Source organism: Lycorma delicatula, chromosome 7, assembly GCF_047948215.1.
Source record: "Lycorma delicatula isolate Av1 chromosome 7, ASM4794821v1, whole genome shotgun sequence".
NCBI classification, from domain to species: Eukaryota; Metazoa; Arthropoda; class Insecta; order Hemiptera; family Fulgoridae; genus Lycorma; species Lycorma delicatula.
Window position 1 is genome coordinate 74,625,506 of NC_134461.1, and position 22,385 is coordinate 74,647,890.

Below are 22,385 nucleotides of genomic sequence, written 5' to 3' on the forward strand. Positions count from 1 at the left end.
ATAACAAAATTCTTCTACCTCCATAATCTTTTCTCTTCCTATTTTCACATTCAGCGGTCCATCTTTGTTATTTCTACTACATTTCATTACTTTTGTTTTGTTCTTGTTTATTTTCATGCGATAGTTCTTGCGTAGGACTTCATCTATGCCGTTCATTGTTTCTTCTAAATCCTTTTTACTCTCGGCTAGAATTACTATATCATCAGCAAATCGTAGCATCTTTATCTTTTCACCTTGTACTGTTACTCCGAATCTAAATTGTTCTTTAACATCATTAACTGCTAGTTCCATGTAAAGATTAAAAAGTAACGGAGATAGGGAACATCCTTGTCGGACTCCCTTTCTTATTAGGGCTTCTTTCTTATGTTCTTCAATTGTTATTGTTGCTGTTTGGTTCCTGTACATGTTAGCAATTGTTCTTCTATCTCTGTATTTGAACCCTAATTTTTTTAAAATGCTGAACATTTTATTCCAGTCTACGTTATCAAAAGCCTTTTCTAGGTCTATAAACCCCAAGTATGTTGGTTTGTTTTTCTTTAATCTTCCTTCTACTATTAATCTGAGGCCTAAAATTACTTCCCTTGTCCCTATACTTTTCCTGAAACCAAATTGGTCTTCTCCTAACACTTCTTCCACTCTCCTCTCAATTCTTCTGTATAAAATTCTAGTTAAGATTTTTGATGCATGACTAGTTAAACTAATTGTTCTGTATTCTTCACATTTATCTGCCCCTGCTTTCTTTGGTATCATAACTATAACACTTTTTTTGAAGTCTGATGGAAATTCCCCATTTTCATAAATATTACACACCAGTTTGTATAATCTATCAATCGCTTCCTCACCTGCACTGCGCAGTAATTCTACAGGTATTCCGTCTATTCCAGGAGCCTTTCTGCCATTTAAATCTTTTAATGCTCTCTTAAATTCAGATCTCAGTATTGTTTCTCCCATTTCATCCTCCTCAACTTCCTCTTCTTCCTCTATAACACCATTTTCTAATTCATTTCCTCTGTATAACTCTTTAATATATTCCACCCATCTATCGACTTTACCTTTCGTATTATATATTGGTGTACCATCTTTGTTTAACACATTATTAGATTTTAATTTATGTGCCCCAAAATTTTCCTTAACTTTCCTGTATGCTCCATCTATTTTACCAATGTTCATTTCTCTTTCCACTTCTGAACACTTTTCTTTAATCCACTCTTCTTTCACCAGTTTGCACTTCCTGTTTATAGCATTTCTTAATTTCCGATAGTTCCTTTTACTTTCTTCATCACTAGCATTCTTATATTTTCTACGTTCATCCATCAGCTGCAATATATCGTCTGAAACCCAAGGTTTTCTACCGGTTCTCTTTATTCCGCCTAAGTTTGCTTCTGCTGATTTAAGAATTTCCTTTTTAACATTCTCCCATTCTTCTTCTACATTTTCTACCTTATCTTTTTTACTCAGACCTCTTGCGATGTCCTCCTCAAAAATCTTCTTTACCTCCTCTTCCTCAAGCTTCTCTAAATTCCACCGATTCATCTGACACCTTTTCTTCAGGTTTTTAAACCCCAATCTACATTTCATTATCACCAAATTATGGTCGCTATCAATGTCTGCTCCAGGGTAAGTTTTGCAGTCAACGAGTTGATTTCTAAATCTTTGCTTAACCATGATATAATCTATCTGATACCTTCCAGTATCGCCTGGCTTTTTCCAAGTGTATATTCTTCTATTATGATTTTTAAATTGGGTGTTGGCAATTACTAAATTATACTTCGTGCAAAATTCTATAAGTCGGTCCCCTCTTTCATTCCTTTTGCCCAGCCCGTATTCACCCAGTATATTTCCTTCCTTGCCTTTTCCAATGCTTGCATTCCAATCTCCAACTATTATTAAATTTTCATCTCCTTTTACGTGTTTAATTGCTTCATCAATCTCTTCGTATACACACTCTACCTCATCATCATCATGGGCGCTTGTAGGCATATAGACGTTAACAATCGTTGTCGGTTTAGGTTTTGATTTTATCCTTATTACAATGATTCTATCGCTATGCGTTTTGAAATACTCCACTCTCCTCCCTATCTTCTTGTTCATCACGAAACCTACTCCTGCCTGCCCATTATTTGAAGCTGAGTTAATTACTCTAAAATCACCTGACCAAAAGTCGCCTTCCTCTTCCCACCGAACCTCACTAATTCCTACTATATCCACATTTGTCCTACCCATTTCCCTTTTTACATTTTCTAGCCTACCAACCTTTTTCAAGCTTCTAACATTCCACGCTCCGACTCGTAGAATGTTATTTTTTAATTTTCTGGTGACCCCTTCCTTAGTAGTCCCCACCCGGAGATCTGAACGGGGGACTATTTTACCTCCGGAATATTTTACCAAGGAAGGCGCCTCCATTATTGCTATGTGAAAATGCAGAGAGCCACATTTTCTTGGAAAAAAAGCAGCTGTAGTTTTCCATTGCTTTCAGCTGCACAGTACTCAGAGGACTAAGTGATGTTGATACGGCCGTTTAAGTCGTCCTGACTCACGCCCCTAACAACTACTGAAAGAGCTGCTGCCCTCTTTCAGGAATCATTCCTTAGTCTGGCTCTCAACAGATACCTCTCCGATATGGTTGCACCTTCGGTCCAGCTACTCTGTATCCCTGAGCACTCAAGCCCCCTCACCAACGGCAAGGTCTCATGATTCATAGAGGAGGAAAATAATTTTAAAAAATTGTATAAATTATGCAATTTCACTTATTAGTTTCATACAGATTTTCGATAAAGTTTATGAAATAAAAGTTATATTTTCAAAAAGAAAATTTATTTAAATATTTTACAAAATTAAAACAAATAAAAAGTTTTTAATTAATATCACTGATTTATATTCAGAATTATTATTTTTTTAAATGATTTTTATCCTATTCTTACCAGAGCAATGGTATCCTATAAATGTATGGAAACTTGAAATTAATATCATTCCTTACATTAGTGTTGTGTTTTTACAGCATAAACATTTTAATGACAATCTAAACAAAAGTTGCAGTTACAGGAAGATTCACTGTCTGCTTGAGTTCCATTTGAAATTCATTTTCATTTATAAGCCAACACATATTGAGTATGTTTAAGATGCATGGTTTTTTATTTTTTAAGATCGTTTTTGTTTTACGTTTTATGGGCTTTAAAAAATGGAACATCATTTGCCCAGTTTGCCTATTTGTAATAATCATTAGATGTCTTTCTTAGGATCTCTTTAACAAAATTTAATTTCATAAATCTTATAATTATCTCTTTCTACTTACTTTATGTCTATGACAATACTTTTAAATCTAACTGTTAATAACGCTTTGCGTAATAAGTAAGAATAATCTCTTTCTGTGATTTATAAATATATTTCCTTATTACTTGCTTGTACGAAGTAAAGGAAGTATTGTGATCGCGAAAAATTTCGTTCCTCCGATATCATCAACTTTTTTCTATTTTTTTACTTCCTTGTACGAAGTAAAGGAAATATTGTGATCGCGAAACATGGTTTTATATTTCAACGGAAATATTCATTTTGACAAGTTTCGGCGTTACATTCTGTATGTACGTACGTACGTATGTATCTCGCATAACTCAAAAACGATTAGCCGTAGGATGTTGAAATTTTGGATTTAGCATTGTTGTTACATCTATTTGTGCACCTTTCTTTTAGATTGCAATCGAAATAAAAATTTTAATTTATGAAATATTTGGATCTTAAACGGAAGGCACATCGGTTCGAATCAGACTTCATCTCCTTTTGTTTTTTTAACTTTGCTTTTTGTAATTTAAATATATTGACTTAATAATTATTAACCCGTGATTGTAATAAAAATTTACAGTAGATAATAATTCAATGATAATAAAAAATAAATAAATAATTATTAGTGAAATAAAATTTTATGTAGTTTTGAAAATGTGTAAATGTAATTTAATAGGCATAACATATGTAAATATTTGGTGAAACATCTGATTATTTAATAGTAATTGAAAATTGTAATTTAGAAAGGTATTATTTTTGCATTTTTTTAACAAATTCTTATAAAAATTGTATATTTATTTTAAAAACATCATTTTATTTAATTGCTTGAAAAAAATAAAATACATTTTTGAATTGTATTCAATTTGAAGTGATTGTTGAAATTTTTTTCGCTTGTAATATGCACAAGATTTCTGGTGTGTATTATAAATAAAAGTTAATAATAATTAAACTGTTTCGTTTAGTGAACTCCTGTATACTGGTTACAAATATTAATTTTGACCTTACGGTGTAGAATAATCAGTTTTTATTGGATTATTTGGTAAACAATTTAAAGAGAATCAAGGGACTTTTACTGTAACCTAATATTTCAGGTATCGTTGTTGAATTAATAATTGTATAAATATTTGATGTTAATAAAAACTAATATTTTAGCAGTTGTGTAACTGTCCACTTTTATTAAAGAATTGGAGGATTGTTTCTTACGTTCAAATGAAATGAATTTAATTGAAGTGTACCAAAAATGTGTATATGTAATTTAATAGGTGTACAAGGAAGTTATGTGATGCCCACATCAATTTTTTTTTAATATAATTTGGAATATTTTGCATCTTTCAGTCCCCATAAAGCCTATATTTTTTATTACTGACACTAAGGATAGTATCCTTTTTTCTCTTTTGTTTAACTCTGTGTTCTCATTTAGCAGCACTATTGACATTTGTATCCATGAAATGTGCAACACTAACTTTAAACCCTATTGTAAAATTATTGTACTTATGTACTTTTGTATTTATTATTATTACTGTTAAATTTCTTTGAATTCAAATTTAGTCAATAATTTAACCATTTAGATATATCATCCTACAAGTCGCAACTACAAGCAAGAATAAGAACAGAATATGTATTGTAAAATATGATATTCTTATCCAAAATTTATTTTGGTTTGTAGTAATAGACAATAAAGCTAGACATAGAAATACGCGTTTATAAATTAAAAAATCCATTCAGCATAATTTTATTTATCTGTAATAAATTCCACTTAAAATCATTTAAACTTGCAAGATTTATATACAGTAGTGTAAGATGCATTATAATTAATTAAAATAATTATTTGAGGAATAAATTACCCAAATATGTACAATGTTTTATTTTTATAGCATATTTATTGGTTATTTATCTCTTCTTTTTATTTTAGGTTTCAGTAACTGCAATGGAAGAATCACGTGTTCTATTATGGCATAGAGATAAGTTAAAATTGTCAATAATAACTGATCAGTTCCTTCAAGCAGTCTTCGATCATATTCTTGGAAGAGATGTTGTCAAGAAACTCATGCAGGTACTGATTTTATGTACATATTGTCTTTCTTCTATTACATTACTTTCTGCATGTCAGTTTCTTTTTTAAATAAATTTTACTTTTTTCTGGAATTCTGGTACAGCTGATTAAACTGTATCTGTATCTATAAATAGTTAATTACTACCGTCACAAAACTATTAATATTTTAATGTGTTGTGGTATATTTTTCCCATCAAAAATTAAAAGCCAGTTACTTTTTTCTTGTTCAATTCTGTTTTTGCTCCTTTCTGTTATGACATTGGTGAAGTAGAGTGTTCTGTTTAGTTAAGTAAAAGTGTTTGTTCATTTAAGTAAGCATAAGTAAACTTACTTAATTAAAAATATTTTGTTATTTCTAACTCCAGTTGCACTTAACATCTTCATTTTTCTTGTGCCGTAAAAATTCTTTACCTTTTTTACTGAGCTGTCTTGATTAGCAATCTCTGGTACAAATCAACTGATACAGTGCTTGCTATTTTAAGCTGTTATTTTTTTTCAACTATTAAACGTTTAGTGTCTTAGACATACTCCTGTCAGTAGAAATCTTCTCAACATATCTCTTTATTTATTTTAGATTTATATTTCTTACCTTTACATTTTTTCTTTTGTATTAATAATCTTCTTGTAATTTATTTCTTTTGCTCTCATGTTTAAGATTTTTATGTTTGCTAATATCTCTGTCGTGGCTTCACCTGCTATATGGCTATTTATGTTTCCTGCAATAGTTTGGTCAATACAGGACCCAGTAATTGTTTTTTTTTTTTAGATTTCCCGTCACAGCTTCACTCATGAATTACATAATCAGAATTAAAAATATAAATTACCAACATACAGTTACCATATCTCATAAAGATTGATTCATTAGCGGTAGCATAAAATGGCAAAAATGAAAAAAAAACAGTTTGTTTTTTCCCAAAATAATAAAATTCAAAAACCCAACGTGGTTTTTAGCTATTTACATGAAGAGTATTTGCAAGCCCAAATCAAGTGAATATCTCTTTTAGTATAGTTGGTAATGGGGAAAATTTGCAATCATTGTTCAACATTTTTTTACCTTCTTCACCCCTTTCAAGGTTGAATTTCTTAAAGTTTGAATTTCCATCTCCATATTCCACACTCAAACTTCAAGTGTATCTGGCAATATCATTAGCAAAAAAAAAAAACAATCTAGAAAATTGTTTTTTTATATTAACATGAAGATACACCAAGAATAAAGCTTATTCATATCTTCACTTGTTACAGAGAAATTAAAAAAAAATTGTAAAATTTAATGTTACACCATATTAACACTTTAAACTTGGAATTTAAAAAAAATCTTTCTTAGTGTGCAGTTACATCATAAGAACATGTATACAAATTTTCATCAATTTAACCTGTAGTTTTTGCTGGACGTTGATTATCAGTCAGTCAGGACATGTTCTTTTAAATATATAAATTTCCTGTTGTTATTGTCTGCATTCTTTGCTTATTTTTAACATCTGCTTTGCTTTTTGATATCTTTATAATCATAATAAAATCAGAATAACTACTTGATTCCAATAATTACCAAGTATTTATGTACCTTCCATTCATTGTATAATTGTGTTTATGTTAAACATAGTAAAATCTCCACTTGAGATATCGAGTTGGTAGATAGATAGATAGATTAAAATTAAATGAGTTTTTTTTACATGTTTTATCAATAATGATTTTATTAGGAAATCACTTTGTAAATTAAGACAGCACTTCAAATTAATAAACAGTCACACTAAACTGATTTTTAGAAAAATAAACATATACATAGATTATATATACAATATTCATGAACATTGATACATGATTTTGTATGTAAAATACAGATACTGATTCTACAATTCCTAGTCACTTCGTAAAAGCTAGACATACTCAAATTTATAAAACATAATACAGAAATTCTGTATGCTAATTAAATAAATGGATGTAAACTTACTTCATCAGAGCAATGAAAAATTTACAAAAAAAACAATGTAGAACAAATATTTTCAGCAATATGGTATATGAATCACGCACTCTCTTTAAACACATATAATATTAATAATTCCTGATCAACATTTAAAACTTTCGCTAGTTTGCAACTACACTTGAATTGTTGACAAATATTCTTATGGTTAAATATAGTATTACTGTGCAAATGAGATCTTTGATTTGTTAATTTGAAGCAACGAACATAATTTATGAAGTGGTAATTAATTTATACTAACTATTTTGTTAATATACAAACATTATACCAAGATGTACGTACAGAACTCTCAGCTTAATACTTTCTGCTGAGATTTTTAAATCATGAATTTTTATCCTGTTTAATAGGTTGCATATAATTCTGCTACAGAATGATGTTTTAAATATAATCCTTCAGTTAATAAAAAAATATATCTGTCTTCTGTATTGTACATGATGAGTCATTTAATATTAAATTTAGAATATGAAGAAGTTATTATTGTAATATAAACTTATTTAATGTTCAGTTAAATGATCAATTTATTGCTAATGCTTTTTGCTTTTCATTTGACACGTGTTAATTTCTCAATGGTTGTTTTGTATTATGTGAATATGTATCGATCAATAATTATATTTTGTTTTGTATAAAATTATTTTTTTGTTATTTTTATTAAAATGAAATGAAAATCAAAAAGGTTGCACATAATTTCGTTGTAAAAATTTAACTGTCAGTGTTACCTATTATCAATTAGATATGCCATATTTTATTGTTACTGAACCGGATGCTCGTAAAACTGTCTACATTATTTAAAAAAAAAAAAAAATAGAATCCTGTACCATAAAGAATTAGTAGATCTGTGCTTCCTCTATTACATTGGTATTTGTGTTCACTACAGTATGATTTTAAAATAAGTTGTTTTCATATTTGGTCATTTCAAAAAGAAATGGTTTGCAATGATTTTTAAAATAAAATTTTGGTTCAGTTTTATTAAATGAATACAAGATGAATGTTTATAACATATTATTATCCATTTTGTTTATAAATTAATTTTTATTGGTTTGTGTCAAAAAATGTTTTTATGTAAAAATTATTGATATCTATTCTGCTTAAAATTAGGTTTGAAACAAAATATTAATTTGTAATTACAAAATGTTTTCTTTTGCTTCTTTGTATGATTAAAAAATTTCATGTTTTATTTTATTTTTTTTAATTAAGGTTCTATAATTAGTTGAATAAAAATTAAGTCATATTTGTTTTACACTAATATTAGATTTGATTCTCAGTATAATTTATTAAACAAAAAATTTTTGTCAAATAATATGAAATAGCATTCTATTATATATTATTGGAAAGAAATTTACCGTTTCCTGATTTTCACCATTAGTAAATAAATAGTTAAATTTATATCTGTTATAAAGTGTTACATCAATCAGAAAGTAAAGTTTACAGTTATAAAGTTTACAATAATAGTTTACATTAGATAATTGAAAATCTATTTGAAAGAGTGGAGAGATTAAAAAATGGTTGGGGAAACTTGAGAAGATCAGGTGACATAGAAAAAAAATGTATCTATTCAGTAAGCACAGATATAGTGGACATTTAATAATTAATTTATTTGTCTTTTTATAAGTACAAATCATTATTAGTTATTGTCTATTAATTCAGTAGTATACAATTTACAAACACATTAAAGTCTTTACATGAATATAAGGTGTGGTGTAATATTGTTTTTATACTTATACTTCCAATTTAAACAGTTAAATTTAAATTTTGCCCATAAATTTTTTCTGGATTAAAAATGCCAGAAAAGTGTGTACTTTAAAAACTTTTTGAATTTTTTGAAAAGAAAAAGTGAATTTATGAAAAACATATTTAGGATATGTTTAGGATACTTAGAAACATGAAAGTGCTTAAACAAGATGAGTCGATCAAGGGTATACCATGATTAACCTATGTTAATGATGTACCTATCAAATGATCAAGGATAAAGGAAGAAGATTTGTAGTAAGAAAGGAGAGTAATATATATTTATGAGAGAAAGAGAGAGTGATTTAAAACAAATAACTAAACAATGTTATAAGGTACCTTTCAGGAAATTGACATCTATCCTATTCATAGTTCTGGAGTTTTCAGGGTATAATTATCCAGAATGAGAGCAACACATTATTGATCAATAGTTTTGAATTCATCAGCCCAGATACATGTTTCAACAATTTACTCCTTCTACAAGTATTAGAAAGCTGCTTGAGTACAGGATTATGCTTTCTTACGGCAAGGTAAACAAGTTGTTAATGAATAGGAAAAGTAGGCCTAATAGGCTCCTAAGACGCTAGTTTGGCTTTTTAAGCCAATTTCCAGATAGGAAATAATCCTTGGATAGTGCCAAAGACATACAAGGTCACTAAACCCTAATGAAAAATAGCTACCCTGGTTTACACCATAAGTACCCAGCTTGATGTCATAGATGACACCCCATGGTGCTCAGGCTGGCTGACCTAAATCTCATGGCATTTGTCCAAGACAAATCTTTTGGGGGTATGATCTAAAAGAGGTAATGCTTATCTGATAGGGTAATTTTTCCAATTTGTAAGTTACCACATAACTTTGTTGTTAAATTAAGATCAACCATAAGAAAATCCTTATCCTTCCTGATAATGTCAAATTTACCAAATCTTTATGGAAAAAACCTCCCGAGAATTTTGTGGCTTGCACAAAATTCTCAGAAAAAAGTGAACTATAAACTGAATCGTTAAAACCATGACTAGAGACAAATTCTCTCAAGCCATTATAGGCTGATTTTTAATTATAGCTATTTATGAGAATGAGAATAAATTTTAGCAGGTGCCAATACCAAATAAGTGGGATTCAAATCAAGAACCTTCTGGTGGATAGGTAGAGACCCAGTCTACCACGTAAGTCATAGTGTATTAACGCTATATTATCATCTCCTTTCTCTCAATTCTCATTCGATAATTCTTGATTAATTTTCTATTACAATAAAATTACTTTCAATTAATAACTGTAAATTTTTAAGCAGTATAGATATTAAGATTGGTTTTTTATTTAGTCAAAAAAAAAAAATATTTGTTTTATATATTAATAAAATATTTTTGATATGTCTTCAATAATATTCATTTATATTATTCATGTTTATATACTATTCTTGTTTAAAAATAAATAAATTTTTAACTGAAACGTGCATGTCTCTTATGTACTACATTAGATATAGAGTTATTAGCAGAATGTCTTTATACTCGTATGTTAGTTGAACTTATATTTTATTGTGTATATGTTTATGTGTAATTCTAGTTTTAGTGTTATTAGTTAATTAGTTTAGTATATTATGCTGACTGATATTTTAAAATTGCTGCTCAAAAATTTTCTGTTATATGCGGTCTGTCGTAGCTTGTCTTGTTATTTTGTCATCCTATGCTTTGTTTTTATTGCAGATGCCAGTAGATGAGAATTCTTCCAGCCCTGAGGTCTGCTCTTTGTTTGTTTGTTTGTTTGTTTATGTGTTCATCCATTTTTTCACTTTGTATTTTTTTGAATCTCTTATTGATAGCAAACTAATTTTATTCATTTTTTATGTCATTTATTGTTCGTGCATGTTTAATTAATTTTATGATTTTTTTAGTGCATGACTATTATTAGAAATGCATTTGTAGTATTTACAGAAATATGAAATGTGTTTTATAATATTTTGCATTTATATATTTACATCTCAAGTACAAGTATATGCATTGTAATTTGCAATGTACACAATTTGCACAAGGTACTGACTCAGTGTATTGACTCGTTATATGTTCATTATTTTATAGTTACTCAGTAGAAAATACTTTTCTGAAACACATATTATCTTTGTGTTCATTCATATATTAAAAACATTTTTTTCTTAATGGTACACTACCTTAGATCTTAGAATATGTTGACACTGTATAATGTCAGTATTAGATAACATGATGTTAGAATGTTAAAATTAATTCTGGTAAAATGAGAAATGTATGAGTTATACATATGAATTTTTGTTGTTAAATAGAAGAACATGTAATTTAGCATTATAATTTGACAATCTATTTTTATTTTTTTTAAACAGAAATACAAACCAACAAGCTATTAAAAATATTTTAAAAAGATAAAACATTTTATAATAGGGTTCTGAAAATGATTCTTTCTACAAATGAGAATGTGTATATACATTAAGTGCCATAACTATATCTGTAGGCTACTTGATAAGGATCATTAGTAACCTTTAAAAATAGAACAGCCTTTCAGAGCAACTGTTCCATGCCAGGTAAGGAAAGTGACAGGTGAAGTGTCTTTGGATTACCTTTTTCACTGAGCAATATAAGTTGTGTATTCATTAAAATGCAAGTAATATTCAGTTCTTCAAGTGTCACATTCATTGTGCATTGTAGGATTGGCCGTCTAATAAATATCTTCACTCTCAGAAAAAGATTCTATCAAACACAAATTGAAATGAAAATTTATTTGGAATAGTTGTAAATTTCTTGTTGCTGCTTTTTTAACGTCTGATCATTCTAAGATTTCTTATTGTTTTTAGCTAAAGTAGTTGTGTCAGACATGATTCTGGTTGATTTCATACTGATCTAGTATGAAATCAACCAGAATCTAAGCCTATTAATAGATAGAAACTTAGTAAGATACTTTATTTGAAATATTTATTCTCTAGTTTGAGCTGTATCTATTCTTTTACATCCATAACAGACTATTAACTTAGTATTTTGTTGATTAGCATAATTTCTGATGTAGCAACTATAAAGATTTATTGTAAGAACAGTTTAGAGTTAAAATTTATTAAATTACCATTTGAAAAGTACAGGACCAAGAGTAAAATTAGCCAATAAAATTAAATAATGAAATAATAACCTCTAGAAAAGATTTATTTGGGATTCTATGAAAATATATCTTGTAGTTTTTATTTTCCTAATGTGTACGTTGCCATCTGTTAAACTAGAACAATAACCAACCCCTCCCTCCATGGCTCAATGAAATGAGGATGATATGTATGACATGAAAATGAGGTGTAGTCTTGTACAGATTTAGGCCAACCATTCCCGTTGTTAATTAAACCCCAACCACCAAAGTATACCAGTATCCACTGTCTAGTATTCAAATCCGTATAAAAGCAACTAACTTTTACTAGGATTTGAACCTGAGAATCGCCAATTTTAAAAGTCAGCTGTTAAAAAAGTGATTTGCATGACAAGTTTACCTCTAGACTGTTGTATTAACTTGGTAGATGATATTAATTTTTAGTTTATTTGTGAATTAAATATTATTCTTTTTATGAGAACATAATTTTTCTTAAACTTCTTTTCGGCACCATGTTGGGACTAATCACTGAAACTGAATCTGTCAACTAAATGACACTTTTGAGGTTAAATTTCTTAGCACGTCAAGAAAGAGATTTTTATTAAACATTTTCCTTTATACAAATTATGTACTGTATTATTAAATTACAAAAAAAATTATTTTACATATACATAAGTATCAAAAAAAAGTAATGAAAATTTTAATTTTTACAAAAAAGGATTTCTTGTTTTTCTACATTGACATTGTCCCCTTCAAAGCAGCCATCCAAAGATGAGACACATTATGCCATCATTTCTTTCAATCCTCATAACATTTATGGAAAGCATTTTTGGTAAAACCTTAAGTTCACTTAGGAATCTTTTTTATTAATCAGTGGGAACAAGAAAAAGCCACAGGATTCCATGACTGAAGAATATGAAGACTTTAACATTAGTATTGTGTTATTTTTGGCTAAATAATGACTAACTAGTAGTGGGTTTTGAGATGTAGCATTATTGTGTGCAAAATCTAGGAATTATTAGCCCATATTTGTGATCATTTTTTTTCAGATTGTGCCTCATAAATGGAATAAAACTGCTTAGTATTACTGTCTGTTGAATGTTCAACCTTGTAGTAAGGACTCATAATCGATGATGCCATTGTAATTGAAAAAACAGTAAGAGACCCAAATTACTAACTCAAATTACGATTATTTGAGTTATCACCAATGTCAGCTAACAGTTGTTCTGTGAAATTGCTTTTGTTGAAAATTCAACAATTGGTACAAATTTTGTTGTTACTCATTTCATTCTCAAAATGTCATTCAAAATAGCTTCGCAAAAGCCGTAAGAAATTCTCATCTCTTCATCAAATTTTTTAATAGTGTTTCCCTGATTATTGATCACAGTGTCCTTTATTCTGTCAGTATTTTTTATTGAAATGAATAAAAATGTGACATGATAAACTCCTGGTGTTTACGTAATATCCAAGTCTTCTCTAAGATTTTCATCACTTCATTATATTTTTTAACAAAAATTTGACACAAATCCTTCATTTTCAAGCAAAATAAATAACATCCTAATTGTTTGGCAGCCAAATTTGAACTATGCATCTAATATGGCTGAAAGTATTGATATACATTTTAGACCGCTGCTGCCCTCCATATAGGAAAAAGATGAATTAAAAAAAAAATATTTTTTTTTATTACACCCCATATTCTTCTATCCACCTTACACTATAAATCCACTTTTAAAAAATTAGGTAGGTAAGACTCACATTTAATTTTGTACATAGGATAAACCAGGCACATAAATAATATTTTTGAATATCTACCTTTCATAAAGACATTACACAGAAGACAAATTTTTAAGTTAAAATTTTAAAAATGAAAAGTAAACATAAATTAAAAAGTGCATTAATGTAAGAATGTAAGAATCTAATCATAAACTTGATAAAGAGTTTATAATATGTTACAAAAAATAAATAATTGTCTAAAGAAAAGTACTAAAGAATTGTTGAGAATAAAAATAAATAAACATTATACTAGCACTTTACTATACATATTTATATATGTATATAAATATATATATATATATATATATATATATCTGACTTCAAACCATTTTACATTAAAACATTAAAAATTGACAGATATATCAAGATAGAAAATAAAGATGAAAACAGAGGAAAAGGAAAAGAAGTCATACAAGATAAAGAAAAGAGAAAAATATTCCTTTAAGGTACCCAACCATCATTACCAATTAATAGATTTCATAATATTTTTAATTGTTTCCTGCGCAGTTTGAAACAACCATATGGTTACTTCATTATTATAGAGTAACAATATATATTAAGTAACTCTACGTACAGCTAAGGATCAGTATTTCTATTAATTTCTGGGATGTTAAATGAAATGTTTCTAAACTATATAAAAAATATTTTAATGAAATGTATAAACAGGTTTTTAATGAACTAAGACTGCTGGATTATTGATATTCTTGTGGTAAAATTAATTGGAATACAGATGACATGTATGTTTTTTTTTTTACAGATTATATAACTGTGATATAGACTCAAATATTTAGTTTTTAAAATAGATACCATCAATTAATATAAATGATATTTAAATATCAGTTTTTATTTAAGTCAAATCTGATAAGTATTGTGAAGCAAAGAATTCAGAGAAATCCTTGAAGCCCACCCTATGCTAGAGTTCTATACTGTTAATTACATAAGAAATTGTCATATACTTTAATTTCCGCTAATGTTTGCTTTCTCATTTTATAAGAGAATGAAATTATAATTATATGTATCTCATTATATATATTTATATATATTAGTTTTCCCCCACCATGGCTTTGCCTACAATATCAATGAGACTTCACTCGCAATATTTTTTTAATAGCAAATTTATTTATTTGACATATGAGTGTTAGCACCTGCCGTCGCAGCTTCATCCATGCTATCTGGTTACTTGCGTTTTCCGTTGCAGTCAGGGGTTTATGGTTTGCTTGACCTTTCAGGGGTTTATGGCTAGACCTTTCGGTCTAGCCAGGAATCTCTGTCTTCTGCACCCTTCCGTTTCATTAAACTCATGCTTGTGAGAATAATAATGATAAATAAAAATTAAAGCATGTTCAGTTTATAAAAAAAAAAAGTCAGTGTATTGTAATTTCTTCAGAGCAACAGATTGCTCAGTACAGGACCTGAAACTTTGAGTGATCTGTGAAGTATGCGAGTTTCAAAATAGTCAGCCTCGATCTTAAAAATATTACTTATTGCTGGTTACCCATCTTTTGTACAGGTAAAAGTGTCTTTTACCTGGTTCTTAGCATTACCCAACAAATACCACCAGGAGGTGACTGTACTGTTTCTCTTTTTTTATTTTATATTTTTAGACAAGTAATCAGAAGCAGTTACAGGTCGAATTTTGAAAAACCTAGAAATTGGTTTTTGGATATTTACATTAAAATTACTTAATTACACCGAAAAAAAAGTTGATAGCTGCATTTGTTACCAAGAAATTAAAAAAAGCCAGTTTTTACAAAAAAAATTCAAAATCCATTTAAACTTGAAATTTGAAAAAATCTAGAAATAGTTTTTAGAGATTCACTTGAAGATTAACCAAAAATTGATTTGATGTTTTCATCTATTACCAAGAAATTAAAAAAATATTAAATGTCATTCTTACTCCATTTTAACCCTTTAAACTCATAATTTCAAAAAATCCTTTCTTAGTGTGCACTTACATCATAAGAAGAATATCTGTACAAATTTTCATCAGTTTATCTTAAGTAGTTTTTTCTGGGAGTTATATTATTTTTTATAATTTTTTAAATAATTTCTACCTCGCACGTTATACACTTCTCCATCCTTTGAAACCAATCTCAAAGAAACTCTGCTATGTTTCATCAGAAATGTGGGCAGACTCATCATACCAAGCCCTTAAAGAAGGAGGTCATCATTGTTTGTAAAACACTTTCCTTTCAGTCTGTTCATTACCAGGGGGAACAGCGCAAAGTCACATGGAGCGAAGTCAGGATTGTAGGGAGGATGCTTTAACAGTTTTATTCCATTGCTGGCCAAATTCTCGGAGCAAACTTTGGAGTGGAGCATCAGCCAAGTTTTTTTATCACCTATTAAATAATTGAAGTTAAAATCTGCCTAAAATGAACTAAAACAATCAATTGTTATGTTTTCATATAATTGTATCCATATTTCATTACTATTTTATATTAACTATTTTTTTTTTATCAGTGTTGTGGAGAAATATCATTTACCCCACAAAATACAATTTACTGACACTCCTCCACAAGTGGGGGAGTGTCAGTAAATGTAGCTGAACCTGTGCAAGACACAGGTTCAGCTAGATGTTATTTAGAGTCTATGTATGCCTGCACCCTACCAACTAAAATTCCTAGTTTACGTTTCTTCCTACCCGAGGTCGGATCAACAGTTAAGCATAGCACAACCTCAGGGATGCCTTTGAGCTTGGGTGAGTCGATGGGACTCTTGTGCAGATGAACAATGGCTCTGCAGAGAGCAGTCTTTCACCCCCTTTCTCTCTGGTCCAAACCTTCACCTAGTCTCAAGACTTTTTTCTGGAATCAGTATATGACGTGGTCTCATCAGTCTTCTCTGATCCTAATTCTCCCCAAGATCTCTGATCACTCATAAGAGACAGCCCACCTCAGCGAGTTGTCCCCTCCCTATTGAAGATACCCCCACCCATCCCCTATAAGCTAACCTGAAATGAACATCGCTCCCATGATATTCCCCTCTATTGTCATCTTTATCCTTCTGCTGAAGTATTTTGTCACTAATAACCGCGTCGCCACTCCTTCTCATCCTTAGCTTATAGCACTAGAGTTGTGAACTTTTATATACTAGCCATTGGGACCGAGGGGCTCTGAGATCGACCCTGGGTATGCAGGGCCTATTGAGACATTTTTTTATAAAGAATTTTAGATGCTGTTTTAGTCCCTCTTCCAAATTTAATAAACTGACCACTTAAAAGATAGTTACATCCATTTAATTAACATATAAAATGATTTCCTTTTATGGAACCAGTCAGTATGTCTGAATAAATAATACTAATTTAAAAAAACTCTGAATTTCTTACATGTTTGTACAAATACGTACTCAAGTAATTTTTTCAATTAATGCCTACCAAATTATTATTCTATGTTCTTATTTTATTTAGTACTTTCACATATTTACTTTACTATTATTTCATATGTTTATCATTCTAAAATATTTATTAGTAAGAGGGGTTTAACCATTTTTATTTTGTTTTATTATTGTATACTTTTGTTATATTGCACTGATCAAGGTTTTACCATGTCTACCTTGATCTATTCAGGTAAATGTTGGGGAAGTTTCTTTTTGTATTCAGAAGTTACACTTTTGTATTCCTAGTTATCCATTCTTGACAATCTATAACGCATATTATATATACTGACCTGAATAAAATATTTATTTATGTATATCATGAAATCATCATCATCGACAGATCAATAAATTATAAAACTGTACTTTGGGATTCATGGTTTACCAATCACATATTTAATAAGTTGCATGTATTTAATTCTGGTATCTAATTAATCTAATTTAATTAATGGTATCTGTTGGTAGTATCCATATTGCAATATCTTAAGGATTTTAATTGTCACTAGTTATAGGTTTATTATAATACCTTTTATTTCATCGTTGGCTAATTCACCAATTCTGCATTTATGGAATAATGTTGTCTTTTTTACAATTTTAACTTACCTTACCATGTTAATTTTATTTTAATTTAAGAATCTTTTATAATCTTTTATTTTGTGACATGAGATTGTTTTAAATAGCCATTTAAAAGTACTCTGTTACTTTATATTATAATGTAATATATTGATATTATTTGCAAATATTACAGCTTTTTTTTTTCAATTGTTTGTTGTCCAAAAATCATGATATATTAATTCAAATTAAAATAAAATAAATTCCATTCATTGATATTATTAATGCCTCTGTAGAAGTTCAATTTTTATTTTTTATTAACATATATTTTTTACTTATATATTTAACCAATATAGTATTTATTATATTTTTTTCATTTACAAGAATAATCCTATTAAGTATTTTTTATCTTATAATCCATTACATATTTTGAATGTATGTTATTTGTTATTTCATGATGTTGAGCTACATAATCTTTCTGAGGAATGCGTTAACTACATGCATTGATGAGTACAGCAATATTTATTTGAAGTTTTAATACTAGAATTAGAAAAATAATATTAATGTAATAATACTAATGACTGCTATGATTCTTCTTATACAATGACTCGATAACTTTTATCAGTCTTTAAATCTAAATGATGTCAATTTATCACTTTTTTAAAAGTAAAGTTGTCAATAATGAATTCAAGATGCCATAGTATAAATAATGAGCATTCAAAATTTTGTATTTATTATAATGATATTAGATCATTCATTATATAGTCAGGTCACTTAGAGATGACTCATAAAAAAGAGTGTCAGCTTAAAACCTAATAGCACTGCAGCATGTGCAAGATCATCCTGGAGTTGAATTGAAATAAGGAAAAATCCTGCTTGACTAATCTACCTTAAAAGACCACTCTCTGTAGTTCACTGAAGTTAAGTATCAATGGAATGCTGTTTCTACGTGGCATTTATTTGTGTCTATGATTATACCAATTGATATCACTTAAAATTTGTTAAAACAAAAAAGAAAGAACAACTTTACCTCAGTTTAATACAAAGATAAAAAGCATTTATCTTTTTTCCCCTGGCCAGACCCACAGTTAAGTATAACACCTTAACAAACCTCCCTGTCTATCGGCAGGTCAGGTCAGCTCACCAGTAGGATCTTTTTTTTTTCTGCCTAAAAAATAGGTAGATTATCAAATAAAATTTGATTATCAAATAGGTCTTTTTTTCACAGTTTTCACACCATCTGTACATAACTCTAACTATCAGACATTACAAATTGAAACAGTTTATACGAGAAATAATAAAATAAAAACTGTTTTAAGTGGTTCTAACTGTATTAAGAAGGCACTTTTTTATGAAGTGCTTTTAAATTAGTAGTGTATGCTAATGTTTCTTGAACAATCTATATTTTATTTCGGTATTATAACCTTGGGCTCACTCCACTGCTTATACGTATGGATGAAATGATAGGTGACAAAGATCTATTTGCTTGACATCAAACAAAAAGTATTTTCAAAACATTAATTTATGTAAAATGTATAATTTTTTGTATTAGTTATCAATAAATATTTATGTGTGGGTCAAATTGAAGACCTTAACTGTTTTTGAAACCAGTATAACATAAGTCGATTTTTTTCTTAACTTTACTTACATTTACAATATCAACGTTTCTCATAGGTTCTCAATCTGTTCAACTAGTGAACAATGGGCAACCCCCTCCCATGGCTCAATAAGATGAGAATCTATATATATGACATGTAAATGAGGTGTAATCTTGTTCAAACTCAGGTCGACCATTCCTGAGATGTGTGGTTAATTGAACCCCAACCACCAAAGTAGACCAGTATTTGCTGTCTAGTATTAAAATCTGTATAAAAGCAACTAAGATTTACTAGGATTTGAACCTTAGAACCTCCAACTTCAAAAATCAACCGTTAAATAATTTGCGACGGCAAATTAACCACTAGTCCAGCTCAGTGGGCTATTTTATAGTTTGAACCATTTTTTTTTTTTTTTTTTTTTTTGTACAATCAAGTCAAATCTTTTTTTCAATGTTTTATATTGTGTTTGAACATAACTTGATATCGCAGTTAATGTCAGTGTCTTTTTCAATAAAAATCATTAATTCAATGTTAGCATTTGCAAGTATGTCAGATTTTTCATTTATCAGTATATTATTCTTTTATCTGTAGAATACATATTAAATGGTGTTTTGTCACTATTATAGATTTTTTTTACATGTATACAGTTTTCCTAGCTTTTAAAATGTCTTAATAGAATAATTTATAATATACATTTAATTACTAACAATAATCTGATTAACCAATTTTATTTTGGACTATATTTACCAGGGTTTTTTTTTTCAAGGTCCAATCGGTCACAAAGTTAAAAGCACAGTGAAAATAAAATTTTTTTTATTTGTAACAAGTACTTATATAGTTACGATATTTCTCTACATAGTCGCCACTCCGTTTTAGACATTTGTTGTAGCGTGGTACCAACTTTCCAATACCCTCCCCCTCGTCATAGAACGGAGCTGCATGTGTTTTCAGCCATGTTTCTATGCTGGTCTGCAGCTCGATGTCTGTGCCAAAATGTTGCCCTCCTAGCCAGCGTTTCATGTGAGCAAAGAGGTGAAAATCAGATGGAGCCAAGTCCGGGCTGTATGGTGGGTGATCAAACACTTCCCAATGAAAACGCTGCAGCAGCTTCTTTGTTACAGCTGCAATTTGCAGCCGAGCATTGTCATGGAGAAAGACAATGCCTGATGACAACATTCCTCTCCGCTTATTCTGAATTGCCCTTCGTAGACGTTGAAGAGTCACGCAGTATCAGGCTGCAGTGATGGTCGTGCCACGTTCCATGAATTCCATCAAGAGAACTCCATTCCGGTCCCAGAACACAGTAGCCATACACTTTCTGTTGGAGAAGGTTCGCTTGAACTTCTTTGGTTTACTGGGAGAATGAGAATGCATCCACTGTTTGGATTGTTCTTTTGTTTCTTCAGTTTCGAAATGGACCCATGTCTCGTCCCGTGTGACAATTTTGTTCAAAAAATCTTCTCCTTCCTTGTGGTAGCGCTGGAGAAATGTTAGGGAGGCGTCCATTCTCATTCTCGTTTTGTGATGGTCGGACAGCATCTTGGGAACCCATCTCGAACACAGTTTGCAGTACTGAAGTCTCTCACTCACAATGGTGTAGAGAGCTGACCTTGAAATTTCAGGAAATGAATCACTCAATACAGAAATTGTGAACCGACGATTTTCTTGAATTGCCTCATCCACTCGCTCAACGAGATTATCGATTGACACTCGCTTCCTTCCCTGACCCCCTGCATCATGAACATCTGTACGCCCTGCTTTAAAGTTTCTGCACTATTGTCGCACTTTGCTGTCACTCATTGATGTTTCACTGTTCACATTACTTATTCGTTGATGAATTTCAGTTGCATTACACCCCTCAGCCTGAAGAAATCGAATTACCGCACGCACTACACACTTGGCGGGAGATGCTATTGTTATAGACATGTTTAGGTGCTAGCTGCGTGTTCAGAACTAAACGAAGTGACGCGGCGTGATTGAAGGCCATACTAGAAACGCTGCGCAACACATATGCGCATAGGTTCATCTGATTTTTGCACGGGTTTTTATTTCGCGACTGATCGGACCTTGGAAAAAAAATAACCCTCTTATATATGAAGTCCTTTTCAGTATACATATTAAAATTTGTCTTCATTAAAAACAATTGTAAATTGAATTTTGCTTTAATAAAACTTCGCTATTATTTGTTTATATAATGTCCGTTTAGAATATTTTTTATAGTATATATTTAAATTGAGTTACTACATTTTTAAAATAATATATGAAGTACCTTTTATAATTTTATCCTAAAACATATGAAGGAAAAACTGGTTATACTAGCTGAATCATCCCTTTCTTGAATTCTTATTTAGCATGGTATAACAATTACTTTAAAACTTTTTCTTATAGATGAGATTATTTGTGGTGTTAAGAAACCTACTAACACAGCTTTTTGGATGACACTAATACTTGAAAAGGCATAATACTTGGTTTTCCATTGATAAGTACTTGTCTAGCCTTATAAGATTGTTCCTGAGGTAACTGTTAACTGCATCCTACCATCTTACAATTAATGATTTATCAATTAAATTTCAATCATATTTAGTTTAATTAGGATAAATTACAAATATTTTTATGAAACTGGAGAATTATTCTCAGATTTCAATAAAAAAATTGTTTTTATAATAACAAATTGTATTTTAAGAAAAACAGGATTGAGGTATATAAAAGAAAAATTATGTATAGGAAAATTTTTTAGTTATAAAAGTAGAAAGCAAAAATAGGTATGATCTGTAGAACAGAAAGGAATAAAACAAAGTTGTATCTTACCCTCATCTTTTGTTAATTTGTAAACTGAAGAAGCTTTTGTTTAGTTAAGTTGAAAATGGAGAAAATTTATAATCATTGTTCAAATTTTTGTTTACCTTTCTTTCACTCCTTTCATGGTTCAAGGATTCAAAATATATAGAAATTGGTTTTTAGATTT

At 29.6% G+C, this 22,385-nt stretch overlaps 1 protein-coding gene across 4 annotated transcripts in view; it reads left to right on the plus strand.

The window, feature by feature from the left end:
* LOC142327906 (popeye domain-containing protein 3-like) overlaps positions 1 to 22,385 on the plus strand; it is a 333,359-nt gene that overhangs the window by 263,090 nt on the left and 47,884 nt on the right. For 2 of the 4 annotated variants that reach the window (XM_075371267.1, XM_075371269.1), the window contains exons 4-5: positions 5,189 to 5,329; positions 10,736 to 10,768. In XM_075371267.1, coding sequence (XP_075227382.1) covers positions 5,189 to 5,329; positions 10,736 to 10,768 — 174 coding nt within the window. The remainder of the gene's footprint in view (positions 1 to 5,188; positions 5,330 to 10,735; positions 10,769 to 22,385) is intronic. The other 2 variants (XM_075371268.1, XM_075371270.1) reach the window with 1 other exon arrangement.